This window comes from Cimex lectularius, unplaced genomic scaffold (assembly GCF_000648675.2).
Source record: "Cimex lectularius strain Harlan isolate CLEC.00 unplaced genomic scaffold, Clec_2.1 scaffold110, whole genome shotgun sequence".
Classification (NCBI taxonomy): Eukaryota; Metazoa; Arthropoda; class Insecta; order Hemiptera; family Cimicidae; genus Cimex; species Cimex lectularius.
The window spans coordinates 314810-336237 of NW_019392697.1; the positions used below are offsets into that span (position 1 = coordinate 314810).

Below are 21428 nucleotides of genomic sequence, written 5' to 3' on the forward strand. Positions count from 1 at the left end.
TTATAATTTGTTTTTAAGAATGTAAAATAAGGCAACACTGGGGACAACACTGATTCAGGGAGGTTATTACTCTCTCACTTTCTATCTCTTACTCTCTCTCTCTCTCTCTTTCTTTCTCTTTTTTCTCTCTCGCTCTTTTTCTTTCTCCCTCTTGCTCTCTCTCTCTCTTTCTCTCGCTCGCTCACACACTCACTCTCGCTCTATTTATCTATTTATCATTTTCTTTATGTCTTTACCTTTATACTCTTTATTTATCTCTTTACCTATCCCTTCAATCACATAATTCGTTGATTTTCTAAGACTGAAGTACAAGGACGGTCTATTGAAAGTACACATAACAATTAATCTATGTTTTCCTGTCCTACAAACAAACCTTCACAATCAGTTGATACTTGTTTACAATTTTGTTCTCGCAATTCGTTATTATTATTATTATTATTATATTATTATTGCATTATCTGCATACTGATATTATCTGTATATAAACTTAAAGTTTTTTTAATTATTACGGTGGCCGGTGTTAAACAAACGCGTTAATGTGTAGGATGTTTGTTAGATTGGTTTTTCTTTAATAGGTGAAGGCTATCGTTAGACATGAACATTCCAATTGGTGTTTGCATTCGTCATATAATGAAACATTTGCAACATTGGAAACCTAATTAATCAACACACATAGGACAAGGGTTAATCAGGGGAGGAGGGTATCGGCCGGAATACCGGGCCACATGTTTAACACCGCTTCCGCGATTCATTATGCTAATCTCTGCGAGCCGGTGGAAGCGCGAATGGGTAGAAAGGGTGAGAAAGAAGTAGGAAATAGGGTGCGGAACCCGTTTATCATCTGGGCCAGGGATGAATTCCGTACCAGGCTATCGCGCTACGTTCGGAAAATGAAAAACACAACACTCCGCGTCGATTTGTCGCGATAAAACGTTTTCACAATCGCCCCTCGAGTCCTATCGTTGTGAAAAATGATTTCACCCTTGATAATCCTGCGGCCTGGAAAAAGTAGTAGCTGTTTTCCAAAAAAAATCAAAATCCTACCAGAAATTGTACCCTTAACAAAGAAAATAACCTCACAACTCAATTGATCTTAATTGGTTTTGTAATTATTAAGCATAACAAAACGAAAAATAAAAGAAATATATAAAACTTGCAATAATCTTTTTTTTTAATATTTGACAACATATAATGTATATATTTTTTAACACTAATAGTTTACGACTTGATGAAACAAAAATTCAATTATTACTGCCAAGCTTTCGACCTATTCTAAAGCCATCATCAGAGCAAAACCACATATTTATCTACACATTTTTCAAATTCTATTCTTGATTTTTTATGATATTTATCTGCTTTTCTAACTGTCTGTCTATCTCTCTATTGAATTATCCATTCATCCAACTACATATTTAATTTCTTATTTGTTATAAATCTGTGGTCGTCTATCTATCAATAATCTATCTGTCAAACAAAATATATATTTATCTATCTGTTTTCCTAACTCTCTGTCTATCTCTCTATCGAAATATCCATTCATCCAATCACATATTTAACTTCTTATTTTTATAAATCTTTGGTCGTCCATCTATCAATTAATCTATTTGTCAAACTAAATTATATATTTATCCATCTATTTTTCTAACTCTTTGTCTATCTCTCTATCGAATTATCCATTCATCCAACTACATATTTAACGTCTTATTTTTATAACTCTGTGATCGTCTATCTATCAATAATCTATTTGTTAAACAAAATATATATTTATCTATCTATTTTTCTAACTCTCTATCTTTCTATCGAATTATCCATTCATCCAACTACATATTTAACGTCCTATTTTTATAACTCTGTAATCGTCTAGGTATCATCTAATCTATTTGTCAAACAAAATAGAAATTTATCTATCTAATTTTCTAACTCTTTGTCTATCTCTCTATCGAATTATCCATTCATCCAGCCGCATATTTAACTTCTAATTTTTGTAAATCTGTGGTCGTCTATCTATCAATTAATCTATTTGTCAAACAAAATATATATTTATCTATCTATTTTTCTAACTCTTTGTCTATCTCACTATTGAATTATCCATTTCCCCATACCATATATTTATGAATGTTTTTTCCGAACTGTGCTTTTTTCCATCGATCACTTTATCTAACTTATCCAACTATATATTTCTCTACCTATTTTATAACTCTGTAGTCCTCTATCAATTCATCTATTTACCAAACCAGATATTTATGTGTATATATTTCCAAACTCTAGTCCATCCAGGAATCCATTCCTCTATTCAGTCCGACCATATATTTATCTATCTACATTCCCATTGTCCATCCATTTTATCTAACATATCTAACCATATATTTATCTACCTATTTTAAACCTCTGAGGTCGTCTATCTTTCAATTCAGATATTTATCAAACAATATATTTATACATCTATTTTCTCAATTTTGTGACCATCGATTATTTTATCTAAACATCCAATCAAATCCGATTTCCCTGCCTTTCTTCCAAAGCGGTGGTCCTCTATTTATCAATTAATATTTTCATGAGTCTACCTACGAATCCATTTATTTTTCCAGGTATATATTTGTTTATATAACTAAATGTGCCTGTCTTTTTATGTATTTATCTATTTATTAAAATCATTTATTTATCGTTCTAATTCACTAACTGTGTTTATCCATCCAACCATATAGTTATCCTCATCTTTTCGTAAACTCTGTATACATCTATTTATCGATTAATCTCTTTATCAGTCTACCTAAGAATCCATTTAATTATACGTTTATTTAACTTATTTGTGTTTATTGATTATTTGTCTATCAATGTTCCCTGTTAGAGTACTTGGCAATGTCGGGACTGAATCAGTTATCATAGCAATTTGAAATCGATCTATTAAAAACATCATGCCAATTGTAGGTTTGCCCTGATTACCTTAGAATAAGTCGAATTCCTTCAATTGTTTTTTTTATCAAGACCATGCCGAGTTCTAGATTTTTCGTGAGTAAAACGTGGTCAATACATTTAACACTTTAAACTATTGTTTCGGTCCACTAATAACAGAAATCCAGAACGAATTAATACATAATATCTTACCACATTAAATTATTGCAGTCTCAAAGTTCCTTTTAACTTTTTATTCTGTCTGTTCTTGTAGTCCATTTGATATTTCAGCATTTTCTACATTTAGGGTAAATGTGACTGACTTTATACTTACATAATACCCCTTTCTCTCTTGATTTTGTATGATATTGTTGTATGAAACTTGTCACAAATATAAAACCAGCGTTGAGAAGATTAATGAGTTTGTTTTGTCGTTTCGTCGGAGTGTGTTGCCAATATTTACAACACGGCCGGTTCAATACTCTTTACTTTCGGCTTTTTCATTACGTAAACGAGCCCACTCTCCAGAAAGCGGTTATTCGTCGTATTATTTCTGCTATACTGGCATGAGTCTTTTTTTGCGTACTAAGAGATTAGTGATTAAAAAAATTAAATTAGTACTAAAATTGTGCCTTCCAAACGGTTAGTAAATTCGATCCATCAAAACTAATCAACACACATACAAAACATGACAAATTACAAAAGACAAATTACTTTTACCGCTGCGATATTTCTGCACGTAAATTTAATCATCGTAATCTCTGTTGTAAATACAATTCCCAACAAAACGTGAACATTAACTTTAAATTCACTAGTTTTCGTGGTCCGCTTGACCAATTAATATCTTTCAATGAATTAAGTTTTTAGTTGCCATAAAAATGGCAAAAAGGATGGAAAATTCAAAAGGCGGGGTTGAGATGGGAAGTTAGTGTCCGAGTGGATTGAGGTAACGATAGATCAAGTGGTAGAGCAGCGGCGTATCTAGCGTAAGATCGTGAGTTCGAATCCCGCTCGAGACACTGACTTTTTTTCTCAACTAAAAACTTTAACTAATTGAAATTAACTTTAAAATTATAACTTTCATAATTTAATTTAAATTGATAGATAAAGTGACACATAGGTGAATAAACAGGTAAATATATAACCACAAGGATGGATAAATGGAATCGTCGATTGTCTGATAAATACATAAATTTATAAGTAGTATAAATAAGTGGACACAGAATTAGAAGAAATATATACATAAATATATGGTTTTATAAATAGATAGGTTGATCAATAGACGAACACAGAGCTGGGAAATAGTTGGAAATATAGTTGGATGAATAGATAAATAAATAGATGGATAAACGAAAAGTTAGGTAAATAGATGGATAAATAAATGGTTTGGCAGATAGATATATTGTTAAAAAGATAGACACAGCGTTAGATGAACGCATATATAAATACTTATAATCTGATAGTTAAATAATTATACAATTACATAGATAGACAAATGGAGACGTACATAGACTGATAAGTATGTAAATAGATGTATACAGAGTTGGGACAGGTAAGTACATACAATTAATTAAGGTTTTTAGTTGAGATAAAAATGGCAAAAAGGAGGGAAAATTCAAAAGGTGGGGTTGAGATGGGAAGTTAGTGTCCGAGTGGATCGAAGTCACGGTAGCTCAAGTGGTAGAGAAGCGGCGTATCCAGCCGCAGATCGTGTGTTCGAATCCCGCTCGTTCCATTGACTTTTTTATCTCAACTAAAAACCTTAATTAATTGAAATTAACTTTAAAATAAATTAAAGAGTCAAAAATATATGTCTGGATGAATAGATAAATTGATGGATGGATGAACACAGAGTTAGTGAAATAGAACAATAAATAAATGGTTTCAATAAATGAATAAATGGATAAAAAGACGGGTACATAGTCACATATAGTTACATAAACAAATAAATATCTGGATAGATAAATGGATTCGTAGATAGACTCATGAAAATATTAATTGATAAATAGATGACCACCGCTTTGGAAGAAAGGCAGGGAAATCGGATTTGATTGGATGTTTGGATAAAATAATCGATGGATGGTCACAAAATTGGGAAAATAGATGTATAAATATATTGTTTGATAAATATCTGAATTGAAAGATAGACGACCCAGAGGTTTAAAATAGGTAGATAAATATATGGTTAGATATGTTAGATAAAATGGATGGACAAAGAGAATATAGGTAGATAAATATATGGTTGGATTAAAAAGATGGTTCATCGTTTGAATAAAAGAATGGATTGATAGAAGGACATAGAGTTTGGAAATACGTATATGTATATGGTTTGTTTGACAAATTCATTACTTGATAGATAGAGACCACAGATTTATTAGGAAGTTAAATATGAGGTTGGATGATTGGATAATTGATAGATTGATAGGCAAAGAGTTTAAAAAATACATAGATATGTTAGATAAAATAAATGGACAAAGAGATAGGAAAATATGTAGATAAATATATGATGAATAGATAAATGAATTGATGGATGAACGCATAGTTAGGAAAATAGATGGATAAATAAATGGTTGGGTAGATACGTTGATAAAAAGATAGACTCAGCGTTAGACGAACGTATAGATAAATACAATGAAAAATAAATAATTATAATCAGATAGTTAAATAATTATATAATTACATGATTAGATAAATGGAGACGTACATAGACTGAAAATTATGTAAATAGATGTATTCAGAGTTTGGAAAAGAGCCATAAATATATGTTTGGATGAATAGATAATGTGATAGATGGATGAACACAGATATAGGAATATAGATAAATAAATGTTTTGATAAATAGATAAAAAGATAGACGCTGATAGTTTCATAAACATATGAATAGATAAACGAATCCGTAGGTAGACGGATTAATGCATTAATTGATAGATAGATGACCTCCGATTTGGAAATGAGGCGGGTAAATCATGTATGATTCAATGATTAGATAAATCAATCGATCGATGGTCGCAAAGTTGAGAAAATATATATATAAATATATGAGTTGATAAATAGATGGATTGATATATAGAAGACCACAGAGTTTGAAAAATAACAGATAAATATACGGTTGGATGAATGGATAAACTGATGGATGGACACATAGTTAGGAAAATAGATAGATAAATAGATGGTTTGATAAATAGGTAAAAAGATAGACACATATTCACTGATAGTCACATTGACATATGACTAGACGGATAGATAAACGAATTCGTAGCTAGACGGAATAATGCATTAATTGATAGATGGCCATTGATTTGAAAGAGAGGCAGGTAAATGAAGTAGGTTCGATGATTAGATGAACCAATCGATGGGTGGACAGAAAGTTAGAAAAATATATGTATAAATATATGGGCTTATAAATAGTAGAATTGATATATAAAAGACCACAGAGTGTGAAAAATAACAGATAAATATATGGTTGAATGAATGGATAATTGGATGGACAAAGAGTTTGGGACATAGATAGATAAACATATGCTTGAATAAATTAGAGAAATTGATATTAAAAAATGGTCACAGTATTTGGAAAATATATAGATAAATCTATGTTTGGATGGATAGAGACATTGATAGATATATGGATACGAGTTTGGAAACAAGATAAATATACGATTGAATAAGTACATAAATTTGTAGAAGGATGGACCTCAGAATAAGATGAATGCGTTGATAAATAAATCTACGGATAACTCGATAAACAGTGTGATAGAAATATAGTAGAATTTTATATGTAAATGGGTGAATAGAAAAAAACAGATGGCATGTAAATAAATCGATTAATCGATTATTAAATAGATGGTTAGACAGGTGGATAAGTATATTGTTAAATATGAGTTAGATAAAAATTTTCAATTAATTATTATTTATGAAAGGTATTGGTTGAGACAAAAAAAGTTAGCGTCACGAGCGGGATTCGAACCCACGACCTTCGGGTAAATACGCCGCTACTCTACCACTTGAGTTTTCGTGACTTCGATCCGCTCGAACACCAACTTCCCATCTCAGCCTCACCTCTCGAATTTTCCCTCCTTTTTGCCATTTTTCCATTTTTGTCTCAACCAATACCTTTCATAAATATTAATTAATTGAAAAATGTTAATTGGTCAATCGGACCACAAACTGTAATGGGTTGGATAAAATTAATAACACAATAGATTATTACCAAATCGATAGTGGATATAGATAGGCAAATAAATTGTTACATTGATGGATTGATAGATATATTGATAAATCGATTGTTCGAAAGACAAAAATTTATTTGAATATATCGGTGAATTGGGACGATTTAGTAGACTTATAAATATGTAAATATAATCTAAACGTGATTAATCCAAAAACAAGATAAACAGGTAGATAATTTGAAAACTGGAAGCATGTAGAATAAATGGATGTCTATCATGAAAGATGATAGAATGTTCTAAGATGTTAGAGGTACAGAGATAGAAAGAAGGAGGAAAATACATAAAAAAGAAAATGAATCAATAAATAATTGTACATACAAATAAAGATAGAATGTGAGAGGGGAAAGGAAAAGGAAAGTAAATAATACTTTCGTTTTAATTTGGTAAATTATTCAAATCCATCTCCTGTATGGTATTTAATTTTATACGTTATCGTGGAAAGTTGGTGGAAAGGATAATAGCGGGATCAATCAAAATGAAAACCTTTTTTTTTCATCCTTGTAAGAAAATATACAAGTATCTCACTATGTTGCGAGAAGCCGTGATATGAAGACGTGGATGGTATCCTGGGGTTTCCCAATGGATTTTTCGAACAGGACACGAATACAAATATATCGAAATGCAAGCCCAGATACTAAGTCCCAGATACTAAGTCGAATTACGAATAAAGTTATTCGATCCAGACCCATAGGAATAGACTCCCCTTTGAATATAGAATCGACAGAATATATTTTACAATATAATACAAAAAATACATTTTCAACGGTTTGTATGATTTTAAACGATCATATCCAACCCTTGATACCGTCTAGGTGGCAATTGGCATTATTATTCATTAGGGAAACGCATTGATTATTCATAAGATATTTAATGGAGAGGGGTTCATGTAGCATATAGCTCCAAGATTTTACAACGCCCATAGAATCATTTACATATTATCCAAGGATCTCTTAGTTTAAAGCACCCCTAGATACTGGTTGTATAAATATTTTCTAAGGTCTTGAGGAAATTTTGATATACAAAACTTTACCTAATATCCAAGAACGAACGATGATTTTCTAGCTTTTTAACAAATTTAATGCCATGTTTTCCAAACTTAATAACATAAAAGCATTATTTTCCTTGCTTCGCCTTTGTTTTTAGTTGAACTCTCTACTTTTTTTATAAATTCCTCCCTTTCACCCTTGTAATTGCGTTAGTCCCAATTTACCCCCTCGGTCTTTCAGGCGCCAAAATATTTGGCCACTTTTCTATTTGTGTTGATTTATTATGTAAATTCTTAACTTTTTATTTCCTTTTTATTTAATTTTTATAATTCCGGGATAAAATGCGGAAAAACTATTGAAATCTTTCGAATGTATTTTTCCCCGTTTGGATTTCAATATTTAATCCAATATTATGGATATGAGCGCTAATGGAAAGATCATCCCATCCAAATTACTCCAAGTATTCAGTACTTCCAGATAGTCTGACGGAATTTTAGTGAGTGAACGTAATTTAATAGCGTGAATGATAGGATTATCTCCCAGATGCCCTGAGAAATATCGAATATTTTGTGATAGAGCAAATGTAATTTACCCATCGTGAATATAAAGGGCTATCGTAAATTACGTCTAGCAATATCGAGTACTCTGCGGTAGAATGAATGTAATTTATTAGCGTGAATGAAGGGGCTATATCCAATCACCCTAAGTAATATCGAGTACTCTGGGGTTGTACAAAAGAAATGTGGCATGGAGGATTCGGAGCCTGTATAACGGTTCGCAGGATGAAAAAGTGTTGATAACGTTTAAGCACAAGGTCTATAGATGGATCGAAAGTATGGTGTGGCACTATGCAAGCGGCAATGGATCGTTTCCTTAACAGATGTCGAAGACGATGTGGATAGTGAAGTTAGTGAGGTAGTGTAATATACTAGCGTAAATGAAAGAGGTTACCTCAATAATTCTATGGAATAGGAGTACTCTGTGGTAGTATAAAATAATTGAGGGGAGTGAGTTTCATATATTAGCGTGAATGATTCGAGTACAATTTTAATTAGTCTGATCATAACTGGAAGAACAGGAAATAAAATTAGCAACCAATGATGTTTGCCTGCTCTAAAAGTTATGAAAAAATTCCATACAGAATACTTTCTATGTCGTGATCAAGTTGAAAACAAAAATAGTTTAATCAAACTGTCAACAATCTGTTTTAAATTACCTAGTTTAGGTTCAGAAAAGTAACAGGAGCAAATAAAACTTTGATATTGAATATTTTCTGGCTAAATAAATTTTAATTATTAAGTGATATACACTGTTTAAATGTAATGGTATAATTTCATACAATTTTGTATAATTTTTACTGTAAGATCGATATACATTGAACAAAATTGCATACTTGATTTAAGTAAAAAAAAATTATTTCAAATTACTTTCAATTAATTAAGGTTTTTTGTTGAGATAAAAAAGTCAGTGTCACGAGCGGGATTAGAAGACACGATCTTCGGCTAAATACGCCGCTACTCTACCACTTGAGATATCGTGACCTCGATCCACTCGGACACTAACTTCCCATCTCAACCCCACCTTTTGAAGTTTCCCTCCTTTTCGCCATTTTTCAAATGTCGTGTAATCTATTTGATTCTCGGCGAGAAATGAAATGGCCGACTTCCTTTGAGTCAAATAAAACCGCCTATGATCAAAGAAAATATCTCAGATTTACCGTGTACCATACTCTGTCACAATCATATAAAAACAGCAATATTCAAATGCGTGTTTCACAATAATTTCATAATAAACAAACATGACACCACAAGAGCAGCGCTACACTTTTTCTGATTATGAAATACTTGGTTCAAAATTTATATTATTTTCATAATATAAAATATAAATTCATAGTTTCGTGGCCCGCTTGACCAATTAACATCTTTCAATTAATTAAGGTTTTTAGCTGAGAAAAAAAAGTCAGTGTCACGAACGGGATTCGAACCCGCGATCTTCGGCTAGATACGCCGCTGCTCTACCACTTGAGCTATCGTCACCTCCATTCACTCGGACACTAACTTCCCATCTCAACCCCACCTTTTTTTTTATTTTCCCTCCCTTTTGCCATTTTTCAAAATCGTCGCTCGTGACACTGACTTTTTTATCTCAACTAAAAACCTTAATTAATTGAAAAATATTAATTGGTCAAGCGGACCACAAAACTAGTGAATTTCAAATTACTATTTATTTCATTACGAATAAAATCAGAAGAAATATATAAAAACTAAATCGATTAATACTTGTAATGATATCTATCATATAAAACCAAGAAATGACTTATTGTCGTTATGGATTTTCTATTATGAGATTATAAGATAGGAGAAATAATATATTAACTTATAAAACAACACTGTTCTATATGACGTTTTATCATTTTGTTTTAGTAAAGAGTTATTCCTAGAATATGGTTTGTGTGGTGAAGGATATTGTTTTATCTTTTATGGTGGGTGTTTTTAATAAGGTTTTAATAATGTAAAGCCCGTTTAAATTTGAAACTAGTCGAATATGTCTTCGTGGATCGATAAAAAGTCGCCGATGCTCTTTCCTGAGGGATATAGGGGGAATACGGTATAAAGGAAATAAATAAAAAACGATTGGAAAGCCAGTAAGAATCCCCACATCCAAGAAAACCTTTGACGTTCAGCCCTGTACGACAATAGAGTATAAAGTGAAAAAAAACCAACAGTACGATTTGGCCTTAAAAGAACACCGTCTTTTCAAAAACCCAAACCTCAGAAAAGTTCGTTTTTAAGCGAAAACAGGATTTAGAAAAGGAAAAATATTTACCAAAAATAAATCGTTAAATTGTTTATTTAACCAGGTTTGAGAAAACACGTCGAAATATTTACTGAGTGCATTCGTTCTTGTCTGAAGTTCGATCTGTTTTAAGCAGAGGCGGATGGATTATCACGAAGCACACTCTGTTATCTATTCATTAGAGATAATCTCTAGGGTGGCCTCGATTCTCCTCGGCTGCATAAGTAGATGTCCGCTTAAACAAAGAACTTAAAATTACCCTTATTAAATAGGCTTTAATTTTGAAACAACACTCTTACTAAAGGCTAAAATATACACACAAAAAGTACAAAATAAACCATGGTATAAAAAAAGTCAGAAATGTTTTGTGCGTTTTTTTAATCAAATGTTTCTTTCAGGATTCGAAAATTGGTATATACCAAAAGATGTGGAGGTACATGGAGAGCAAGAAGCCTTCGGTGTTCGTCCCTTCGTACGAAGATGGCATCAAGAAGGTCCTGGAAGGGAACTACGCCTTCCTCATGGAGTCGACGATGCTCGACTACGCGGTCCAAAGGGACTGCAACCTCACGCAGATCGGAGGACTGCTCGATTCGAAAGGATACGGGATAGCAACCCCTAAAGGTAGCCTCTACTGTCGAAAAATTCGAGAAATGTGATTTTTTTAAGCTTCTCATATTTAAAAGAAGAACTAGGTCAAGAAAACTTTTGGAAACAACACTCTTTTATCGAACACTCTTTCCAAAAGAGCTTCCTGGTACTTAATAGTCACCTCTTGCCCTTGAAGTTCTTTACATTTTCTTTTTTCTATTGAAATTTTTCCTTTATTAGTGTCTTTTTTTAATAAAGATTCATTTATTATCTAAGTTTAATTTATCTTTGTAAAGCCTTTTAAGATACAAGGTCTTAATTATTGAAAAAACACAATTTATGAAATCTCACATGTTTGTTACAAACCAATACATTTAATGGGACGTCGGTGTCGCGACGGTTTAGGCGTTGACATGGCGCTCATCACTGTAAGTAAAGGTCCTGGGTTCAAATCCAGCGGCCCTGCATTCGAAACCGACATACTTACAAATGGGCTTTTTTTCAAAAACACCGACACCCTGACCGACATAAGAACTCTGCTGTTGCGAATCCTCGTTAAAAAAATACATTTGATACTCGGGAATTTTTATTTCATCTAACCAAATACATTTATGTACGATTTTTTTTAACAAAACAACAAAAGCCAAACGGTTAAAGTAAAATACAGGGATGAAACATAAAAGGAAGTTTTGTTCAAATTCTTTTCTTTCAATTAATTAAGGTTTTGGTTGAGATAAAAAGTCAGTGTCACAAGCAGGATTCTCACCCACGACCTTGGGCTAAATACGCCGCTGCTCTACCACTTGAGCTATCATGACTTCGATCCACTCGGACACTAACTTCCCATCTCAACCTCATCTCTCGAATTTTCTCTCCTTTTTGCCATTCTTCAATTGAATGCTAATTAATTGAAAAGAATTTATTTGGTCAAAAACCAAATTGTAATAAAATTTTGTTCAAACGTTAAAAATGGAGATCCTTACAGCTTAAAATCTTTGGCGTTTTTAACGTTTTTGCTAATTACATTTTACAAAAAGATGAGAAAATTCAAAAGGTGGGGTTGAGATGGGAAGTTAGTGTCCGGGTGGATCGAAGTGACGATAGCTCACGTGGTAGAGCAGCAGCGTATTTAGCCGATCCCGCTCGTGACACTGACTTTTATATCTCCACCAAGACCTTACATAAAAATTAATTATTATTATCCTATTGTTTCTGCATCGGCCTGACACGCTCTCCTCTGATTTCACGTGGGATCACCTAGTATTATTGCTATTTCATGGTTGAGGTACATCATCCGTACATACATTTGCTACTCGGAAATTATCATTTCCGCTGACTAAATACATTTTTTATGATTTTTTGCATTTTTGATCAAAACAATACAAACCCAAACGGTTAAAGGGAGATTTTTACGGCCTAAAATCGTTGGCGTTATAAACTAGCGTTGCTAATATTCAATGACGAAATTGCGCCAGGAGCTTAGACGTTTCTTATTTTAGAAGTTTAGATTAGAAGGTAGATGCTTAGAAGTTTTTTATTTTATTGAGAAAAAACGGTAAACGTCTTCAGACTTTCTTTGGTTCGATACAACAATTATTTCATATTTTGTAACGCTTTGGTGATTTTTAATTTATATATGATATTTTACCCTTCCTAATTATTTATTTTATTTCATTCTTGTGCTAGTAAATATTCTGTTTATGTAGAGAAAGGATGCTCGATGTGTCATACCTAATTAAAGGGTACAAATCTTTGGCTCTATATAGGGAGCCTGTAGGATTACGACGCGATATGATAATCCTGCTTGAGCGTGTATTTCCCCCCCCCCGTGTATTTCAAGGAAACAGAGCTGTTATTGTTGTCCCAAGCGTGTGTTGAGAGTGAATGTATTTAATGGCGTGAAATTTCTCACGAAACCTATGGCGGAATGAATGTATTTAAAAATGAGTGAGAGTGTGAACTAGAAACTGCATGCGTTGGGTGCTCAATTGACCTAGCTGTTTTTTTTCTTTTTTTACGAGGATTCACAACAGTAGAGGTCATATCCTCAGGGTGCCTGTGTTTTTGAAAAAAGCCCATTTGTAAGTATGTCGGGTTCGAATGCAGGGCCGCTGGATTCGAACCCGGGACCTTTACCTTTCCGTGATGACCGCCGACCTAGCTGTTGACTGCCAACACCCGAGGTGATTCTCGAAGCCTACCGTTAATTTATTCTAATTACGAACGCTGGAATTGCCAATGGACTTCGAGGAATAATAAACCCTGATAAATCCAAATCCTCTAATTTCAAATAGATTATTTTCATAGTTGATATTTGGGGCCAAGGGACAAATTATGTTGACACACATACACTTTGATAAGTAAGTCTGTCAAAGAGCAAACAAATTTTATCCAATACTCCTGACCAATGAGCTAGATTTAAAAAGAAATGTGTTTTGGAACGTCGCCCAGAAAACAATCCACGTTTTCGGGCTTGAGGAAAATTCCTTTTACCTAAATTGGACCAAATTTGAATGATACATAAACTGTACAAATCTAAGCCAATCTGATTTTGTTTGATCTATGAATAGGATTTGTTTTTAAATGTGATACAAATTTAAATCCCATGGGCGGACTCCACGTTACTTGAAATTTGTCCCCATTAAAAAAAAGGCTTCTATATCCTGGGATGGTGAATTACAAAAAATGTAGTATCATTAGCGGGTGTATTTTTTATTGGGGATCGTTTACTGAACCTCGGCCAGAATTGGCCGTTTGAATCCTTTCCAGGCACGTTTCGGATTTGACTCGTCCCATTAATTCCTTCGAACCGGGTAGTTTTCTTTATCGCGTTATAAATATTCAGTTATCGATTGAGACATCAAATGATGAAATATTTATATTAAGACAAGGGTTAATCCGAGGGGGTTTGTTTCGTCCTTTTAATCCGTGAGTAGCACCGTTTATATGTGGTAAGTGTATCGTCGGAAACCACCTGTGGGCCAATTGGAAATTCTCGGCTGTGTATAATCACACATTCCTCCCTTAGAACTGATTCCACTTTGCCCCAACTCATTTCGGCATTATGATTAAACCTAATCGACTCACGGTTAAGAAGTTTCAAAGATTCCGAAATTACTGCTGTCAACTCCGATTACCGAGAATAAAAGACAGGTTGGAACGAATTTCTTAGCATTAAATCTTAATACAACCACTTCAACAAATAATAGTTGATATAGTAAATACCATGGTAAACTCTTTGTAAATAAGCTAAAAACCATTTAAACCTCTTATCCATCAGTAGAGGATGTATAACAAATTAATTCATTAATTTAATTTATTTAATTTATTTTATATACATATGTATATAAAATCCCTGAAACCCTGAAAGGGATTTGGTTTTTCTTAATACAATACATATTTTTTTAAATAATTTTTGTTGGGCCCTTAAAATATTAATAATAAGTTTTCCCCTTATTAACTTCCAGACAATTTTTTCCTTAATAAGCTAATAAATATTCACAATTTTTCTTTAATTTTAGAGTCAAATAAATTTAAAAAAATTGCTCTTTGCTCCCCAACAGAAGTCGTTTTACTGCTACCCGGTGCTACTACCACTAAACAATTTTCTTACTGCCAAATTGCTAAGTCATCAACATAATTATTTGATTATATATTAAAAATAAGAGATAAGACCAATTTAAAAGCAAATGATTATTCAGAAATCGTGAGATGCGGTCTGGTATGATGTAGGTTTCAAAAAATCATTTTCTTTATCATGTCTAGGTTTCGATCTTTATTGAGATCATCTTCAGGCTCAAAGTGTTTGTTTTCCGTGTAGATGTGTCATTCTTGTATGTGTGGGCACTCTCAACACGTCACACAAGAATGACACAATTCCACAGAAGATAAACACTTTGAGCCCTGAAGATGATCTCAATAAAGATCGAAACGTAGACACGATAAAGAAAATGTTTTTCTAAAATGATTATTCGGAGATCGTGAGATGCGGTCTGGTGTAACGTAGGTTTAGAAAAACATTTTCTTTATCGTGCCAACGTTTCGATCTTTATTGAGATCATCTTCAGGGCCTGGGATTTACAAACATTGTTTAAATTTAACAAAAACATGTAGGAACATTTTTTTGTTAAATTTAAACAGTGTTTGTAAATCCCAGGCCTGAAGATGATCTCAATAAAGATCGAAACGTTGGCACGATAAAGAAAATGTTTTTCTGAAACCTACATCACACCAGACCGCATCTCACGATTTCTGAATAATCATCGACTAACGGTCACTAAGGACCACACATTCTATAAAAGAAAATAGTGGAGCTTTCGAGAAATATCATCATCCTCATTATAAGTTTGAAACTTTAATTTAATAACTAATAACTTACAGGTTAATAAATAGTTCGTTAGCATTTGAACGGGTTAGGTTACGTCACGGTCAGATGTATAGATAGAACGAATTTGGTTAGGGTTAAGTTAGAATTACGAATGAGTTACGTTAGGTTATGTTGCGTAGATTTACGTTTCTAATCTATTACTCTAATGATAATGTATGATTCTATGATGATTATTCTAATGTAGAGATTTAGTGTTAGAGTTATTTAGGTTAGGTAGAATTAGGATTAAGGTTAGGGATGGGTTTGGTTGCGATAATCGTTAAAATTACAACCGATTTGTTTAGGTTAAATAAAAAGTTAGGGTTGGTTTAAGGAGTGATTTAGGTTAGGTAGAGTTAGGTTAGGTAGGTTAGGAACGGGTTAAGTTATTTTAGGCAGGGTTAAGATCAAGGATAGGGTTAGGACGGATTTGGTTAGGTTAGGTAAAACTGTTGGTGTTAGTGACGTTTTTAATTAGATTATTTTTATAGAGATGTTTGGGGCCAAGGCAATAGGACAAATTAATACATTTTGATAAGTGACAGTCTGTCTAAGCACAAACAAATGTTAGCAAATATTATTTGGAGATCATGAGATGCGGTCTGGTTTGACGTAGGTTTTAGAAAAACATTTTCTTTATCGTGCCAACGTTTCGATCTTTATCGAGATCATCTTCAGGGCCTAGAATTTATAAACATTTTTTAAATTATACATCTCACGATCTCCAAATAATCGTCAACTAATGGTCACTAAACACCACACACGTTATCAAATGTTGCTGACCAATAAGCTAGATTTGAAAAGAAATATGCTTTGTAACGAATTTGGTTAGGTTAGGTAAAGAGTTAGAGTTAGGATCGTACGGAGTTATTTAGGTTAGGTGGAGTGATTATCTTTAGAGTTAGGTCAGGGATATGGTTAGGACGGATTTGGTTAGGTTAGGTAAAGAGTTAGAGTTAGGGTCGTACTGAGATATTTAGGTTAGGTAGAGTCAGGTTATCTTTAGTCAAGTCAAGGATATGGTTAGGTTAGGTAAGACTGTTAGTGTTAGTGTTAGGGACGTTTTAGGTTACTTAGAGTTAGAAATTACAGTTATGTTAGTTTAGGGTTAGAGTGAATAATATATCGTAACGATCCATAATATTGGTGAAACCAATTCGTTTGATTAAAGTTTTCAGAAATATCTAATTTTCCCGAACCCGTTTGCTATATTGCTAGAGAGTGAAACTTTTATAATCTCTACAATTTTTTTTTTCCTAATCTAGAAATTATTGTGTCAGATTTAAACTTGAATATCATATAGCTTTTCACATACGAAAAAAGGCAAAATTTACATCATCAACTTTGATTATTCTTAACTAATATCCCGAGTTTGCTATTTTACTATCTAATGAACAGTTTCCATTCCTGTTACTCTAAAAACCTCAGCGACAACGCACTCACCCTTCGGAATGCCATTCATGGTCAAAAGTCAAAGTTGAAATTTTATAATTTCTCTACGAAAAAATCAGCGTTCATCGGTATTAACTGGAATAAAACTTACACCGTGAGAGATTAAAACATAAATGAGTTCGAATGGAATTGCTTCCACGTAGCTAATCGATTCAAAACGCCAATCTGATCAATATGAAAATTGTTTAATTTGGCGGGTAAACATCGCGCGTGAGATTTAAAACAAAGATTGAGACCGAACGACAAAACTGTACTTCATTTTTTTAACTTGTTGAAGATAAGTATCCAATTATAATTACCTCCTATTAACCAGCGGCAACGCACGGACTTTTACGTTTGAGCCTTCTTTGACCACGGTTTGCCATCATCTAAGGTTTTTTAAAGATCTGAATCTTTTTGATTTGCAAATTGATGGCCAGCCGTCATATCTCACAGGCCATCTCTTTTGGTTCGAAAGTTCAAAGTTGTTGACAGTCTGAAATCCACTCAGAGATTTCTGTGCAAGGCCCATGATCCCTTTAGAGGGACCATCAACATAATCTCAAGTTTAATTCTTAGGTAGAGTATGCATGATGGTACATTTTATTCCTAGAGCGTCATATTGATTTGGTCCTCGTTTCTTTTCATGTTGACTGACAAGTACTCTACGGTGGATTTAATTATTTTAATTCTCGGTAAAGTGTTCAATTGCGTAGCGTATCTTCCCAAGTTTATAGTCATTCCAGTATTTGGATCTATTCCTAGGACTGCAGCTCCCGCGCCTTCTCATGTTTTTGAGTCGTCAGGTTTCAGACATTCCTTTCTGGTAAAATTACTTTATATTTATTAAAGATGAATTTGGGAGTTGTCACGCCAGGTGGCAACAGCCTGTAAATTCTCACTCGGCTTTAGTTGCTTAACAATACGGCCAAACCTTGTGGATGGTTGTCGATGAGCAGTACATTCCCATATACTCGGTCGTCCTGAAAAGAACACTGAGGATCTTTAACGTCCGCACTTAGCCTATTCGGCCTTATCGGACGTTTTGATTCTCAAGATGAGAGCTGACGCACCTCCGCATAAGACAGGATGTTGTTACTGCCGCAACATTGGTGTAGAGGCAGCTCAGCCCCGAAGGGCCACGACAACCTTGCTCCCCGCTTGTCCATTCCATGTGGCCGGTTTTGCATTGAGCATCAGATCGTATGCCGCGCGCATAGGGCAACCTAAGCCGAAATACATCAGCCCGGTCTCCCGCGGACTCCCTAGATAGAGAAGGAGACTCTTTCTCCCAGAGTGTTGGGGCTTCTTTCGCGTAGAAACTACCGGAACCGCTCCGGCCGCGGTTTCGTTTAAAGTGGAATTGCTAACCACCCCCTAGAGGAGACCGCCTACGGTAACAGCCTCCAATTGAGCTCAGCCTAAACCTACGTGCAAAGCATACTCGAATAGGAGCAACCGATTCACTACCCGTTCCCATTCACCACTACTCACGCATTCGAGGGACTTTCCAGCACAGGATAGAATGAAGGAACCTGGATTGAGAAAGGGGTGTGGATGCCACGAGGCCTTTTCATTTTTCAGGGCCTCGAGCCTTAACCACATTATACAACCCGTCGTCGCTGTAGTTCCGCATTGAGTGGGCTACAACTCCCTGAGTAGGTTATGAGTTTACTTCCCAAATATAAGTTTTAGATGATTGGTGGTTTTTTGTAAACTTTTTCCCCACTAAGTGAATCCGAGGTTTCTACAACATATGCCTAAAGTATTTAAATTTTCGGACGATTGCTTGAGGTGGTACAGAACTGCTACTTTTCCTCTAAATTATAAATTTATGTAGTACCTATGTCCTATGTAATTTGTTAATAAATATATTACTACTACTTTACTCTGAAGACGGTATCGGTTAAGTAGGATTTCAGGATTAGGTATAAGGATTGAGAAGAAAGTGTTCTAGTTCGTGGATAATTACCAGATGGCAGACTCTGTCAAACACTTGGGTGATGTCTAAAACTCATGTTGAACCGGCACACGGGCACTACTGAGTCTGTCTTCACTCGCGGGTTTTTTGTTTGAGTTATTCAATTCGCAGTGCTGAAAGTTTGTGTTACCACCCACACCAACACAAACAAACAAACTTTCAGCACTGCGAAACATGATACACAGACTAAAAACAATCCCACTCAACACCGAAAACTACAACAAAGAACTGCAAACAATAACAAACATTNCAAAAAAAAATAATAATAATAATAATAAAAAAATAAAATAAAATAAAATAAAAATAAAAAATAACTAGAAAAGTGCCATAAAACTCACAATTAATTTCAATAATTCTATAAATCTAGTATTACAATATAAACATATGTGATCAACTCTGATAATACCTACTCCATTCCTATTGCAAAAAGAAAAAGAAGCTGTAGTCTACTTGCTTTCCGCAAAGATATTAGAGAAACCACAGCTCTATCTACATTCCTCAACATTTCGCACCACACTTCTGAATGCCTAGCCTTTGTATTCCAGGACTTGGCGCTTATGGACTGCATTTCTAACGCGTTCAAAGACGGAAAACTTATAAGCGCACAAACAAACTCACAATCACACACCACCTTCACACCACTAAAAACACTCCATAACAAAAAACGAAAACGTTCAGAAGAACAAAACATCGCAACCAACACCAAAAAAAAAACAACCAACAACACAGAAATAATAACTGACAATGGAAATGACCGCCACCGAGACCGACCAACGAGCCCGGAGACCACGCCCCCTAACGCAACGCCCCCAGCGACAAGCGACGGACGCAACACTACATAAACCCCACTCAGACTAAATGACAGACAGTTTTCACTGAAGATGGCGTAATGCCGAAACGCGTTTGAATAACTCAAACAAAAACCCGCGAGTGAAGACAGACCCAGTAGTGACCGTGTGCCGGTTCAACATGAGTTCGCCAACTCGCAGACCAAACCCCATCATCTATTATGATGTCTAAAACTGCTCACAAACAGTACTCTTTCTTCTATAATGCGGACGATCTGGCATCTAAATCTCTTAAACACTGATTTATTCAGGAAAAGTAAGGAAGCGTTAAGGACGAAAGCCGAATTGTAAAAATGAAAGGTCGTTTTAAGACTTTTGAGAATTTTGGAATCACTGGGACCTGATAGGTCAGTAGGAGGGTATATGGCTGGAAGGTTTGTGGAGTTTAGTTAGGCTAATGATGGATTATTTTCAAAGAGGGGGAAAATGAGAGATATGTAGGATCAATCAAGTTAAGAACCAAAATAAGTAATTCCAATAGTTTTCGTGGTCCGCTTGACAATTAATATATTTCAATTAATTAAGGTTTTCAATTGAGATAAAAAAGTAAGTGTCACGAGCGGGATTCGAACTCACGACCTTCGGCTAGATTCGCCGCTATTCTACCACTTGAACTATCGTGACTTCGATCCAATCGGACACTAACTTCCCATCTCACCCCCACCTTTTGAATTTTCCCTCCTTTTTGCCATTTTTCAAATTAATAATTAATAGTAGGTTTATTCATTCAAAGAGTCGTTATGCTTAAATATGGTTTACATTTATATACTTTTGGTTCAATAACAACAATCATTTTGAAACTTTATGCTTTTAACCTATCTTTTTGTGAATTTCAGGTTCTCCGTGGAGGGATAAGATATCCCTTGCGATCCTGGAACTTCAGGAAAAAGGGGTGATACAGATGCTGTACGACAAGTGGTGGAAGAACACAGGCGACGTCTGCAACCGTGACGACAAGAACAAAGAGTCAAAAGCGAACGCCCTTGGAGTTGAAAACATCGGTAATGACCGATCAGAAGCGCAATGCGATAAGGACAATTCCACAATCCCTATCCTTCCGCAATCCATTACCGGATTAAGGCCGAAAGAAAAACAAGTTATTTGAGGAAAGGGCCATCAACCGAAATTGATATTTGTTTGCTTACCGACAACGACGGACTCTATGTGCCCATGTCCTTAAAAATAACAAAATAATAACAGAAACAAGATTGCTTGTGCACATTTATTACAAATAATTTCTTTAGATTAACAAAAGTCTTAAAAAGTCAATATTGAAAGCAACGCATTTACTTTACCATTTGCATTACCATA

General features: G+C 34.3%; 1 protein-coding gene across 1 annotated transcript in view; it reads left to right on the top strand.

The window, feature by feature from the left end:
* LOC106674284 (glutamate receptor ionotropic, kainate 2) overlaps nt 1-21428 on the top strand; it is a 306995-nt gene that overhangs the window by 272472 nt on the left and 13095 nt on the right. Inside the window, exons 13-14 of the mRNA XM_024226052.1 lie at nt 11299-11524; nt 20954-21118. Coding sequence (XP_024081820.1) covers nt 11299-11524; nt 20954-21118 — 391 coding nt within the window. The remainder of the gene's footprint in view (nt 1-11298; nt 11525-20953; nt 21119-21428) is intronic.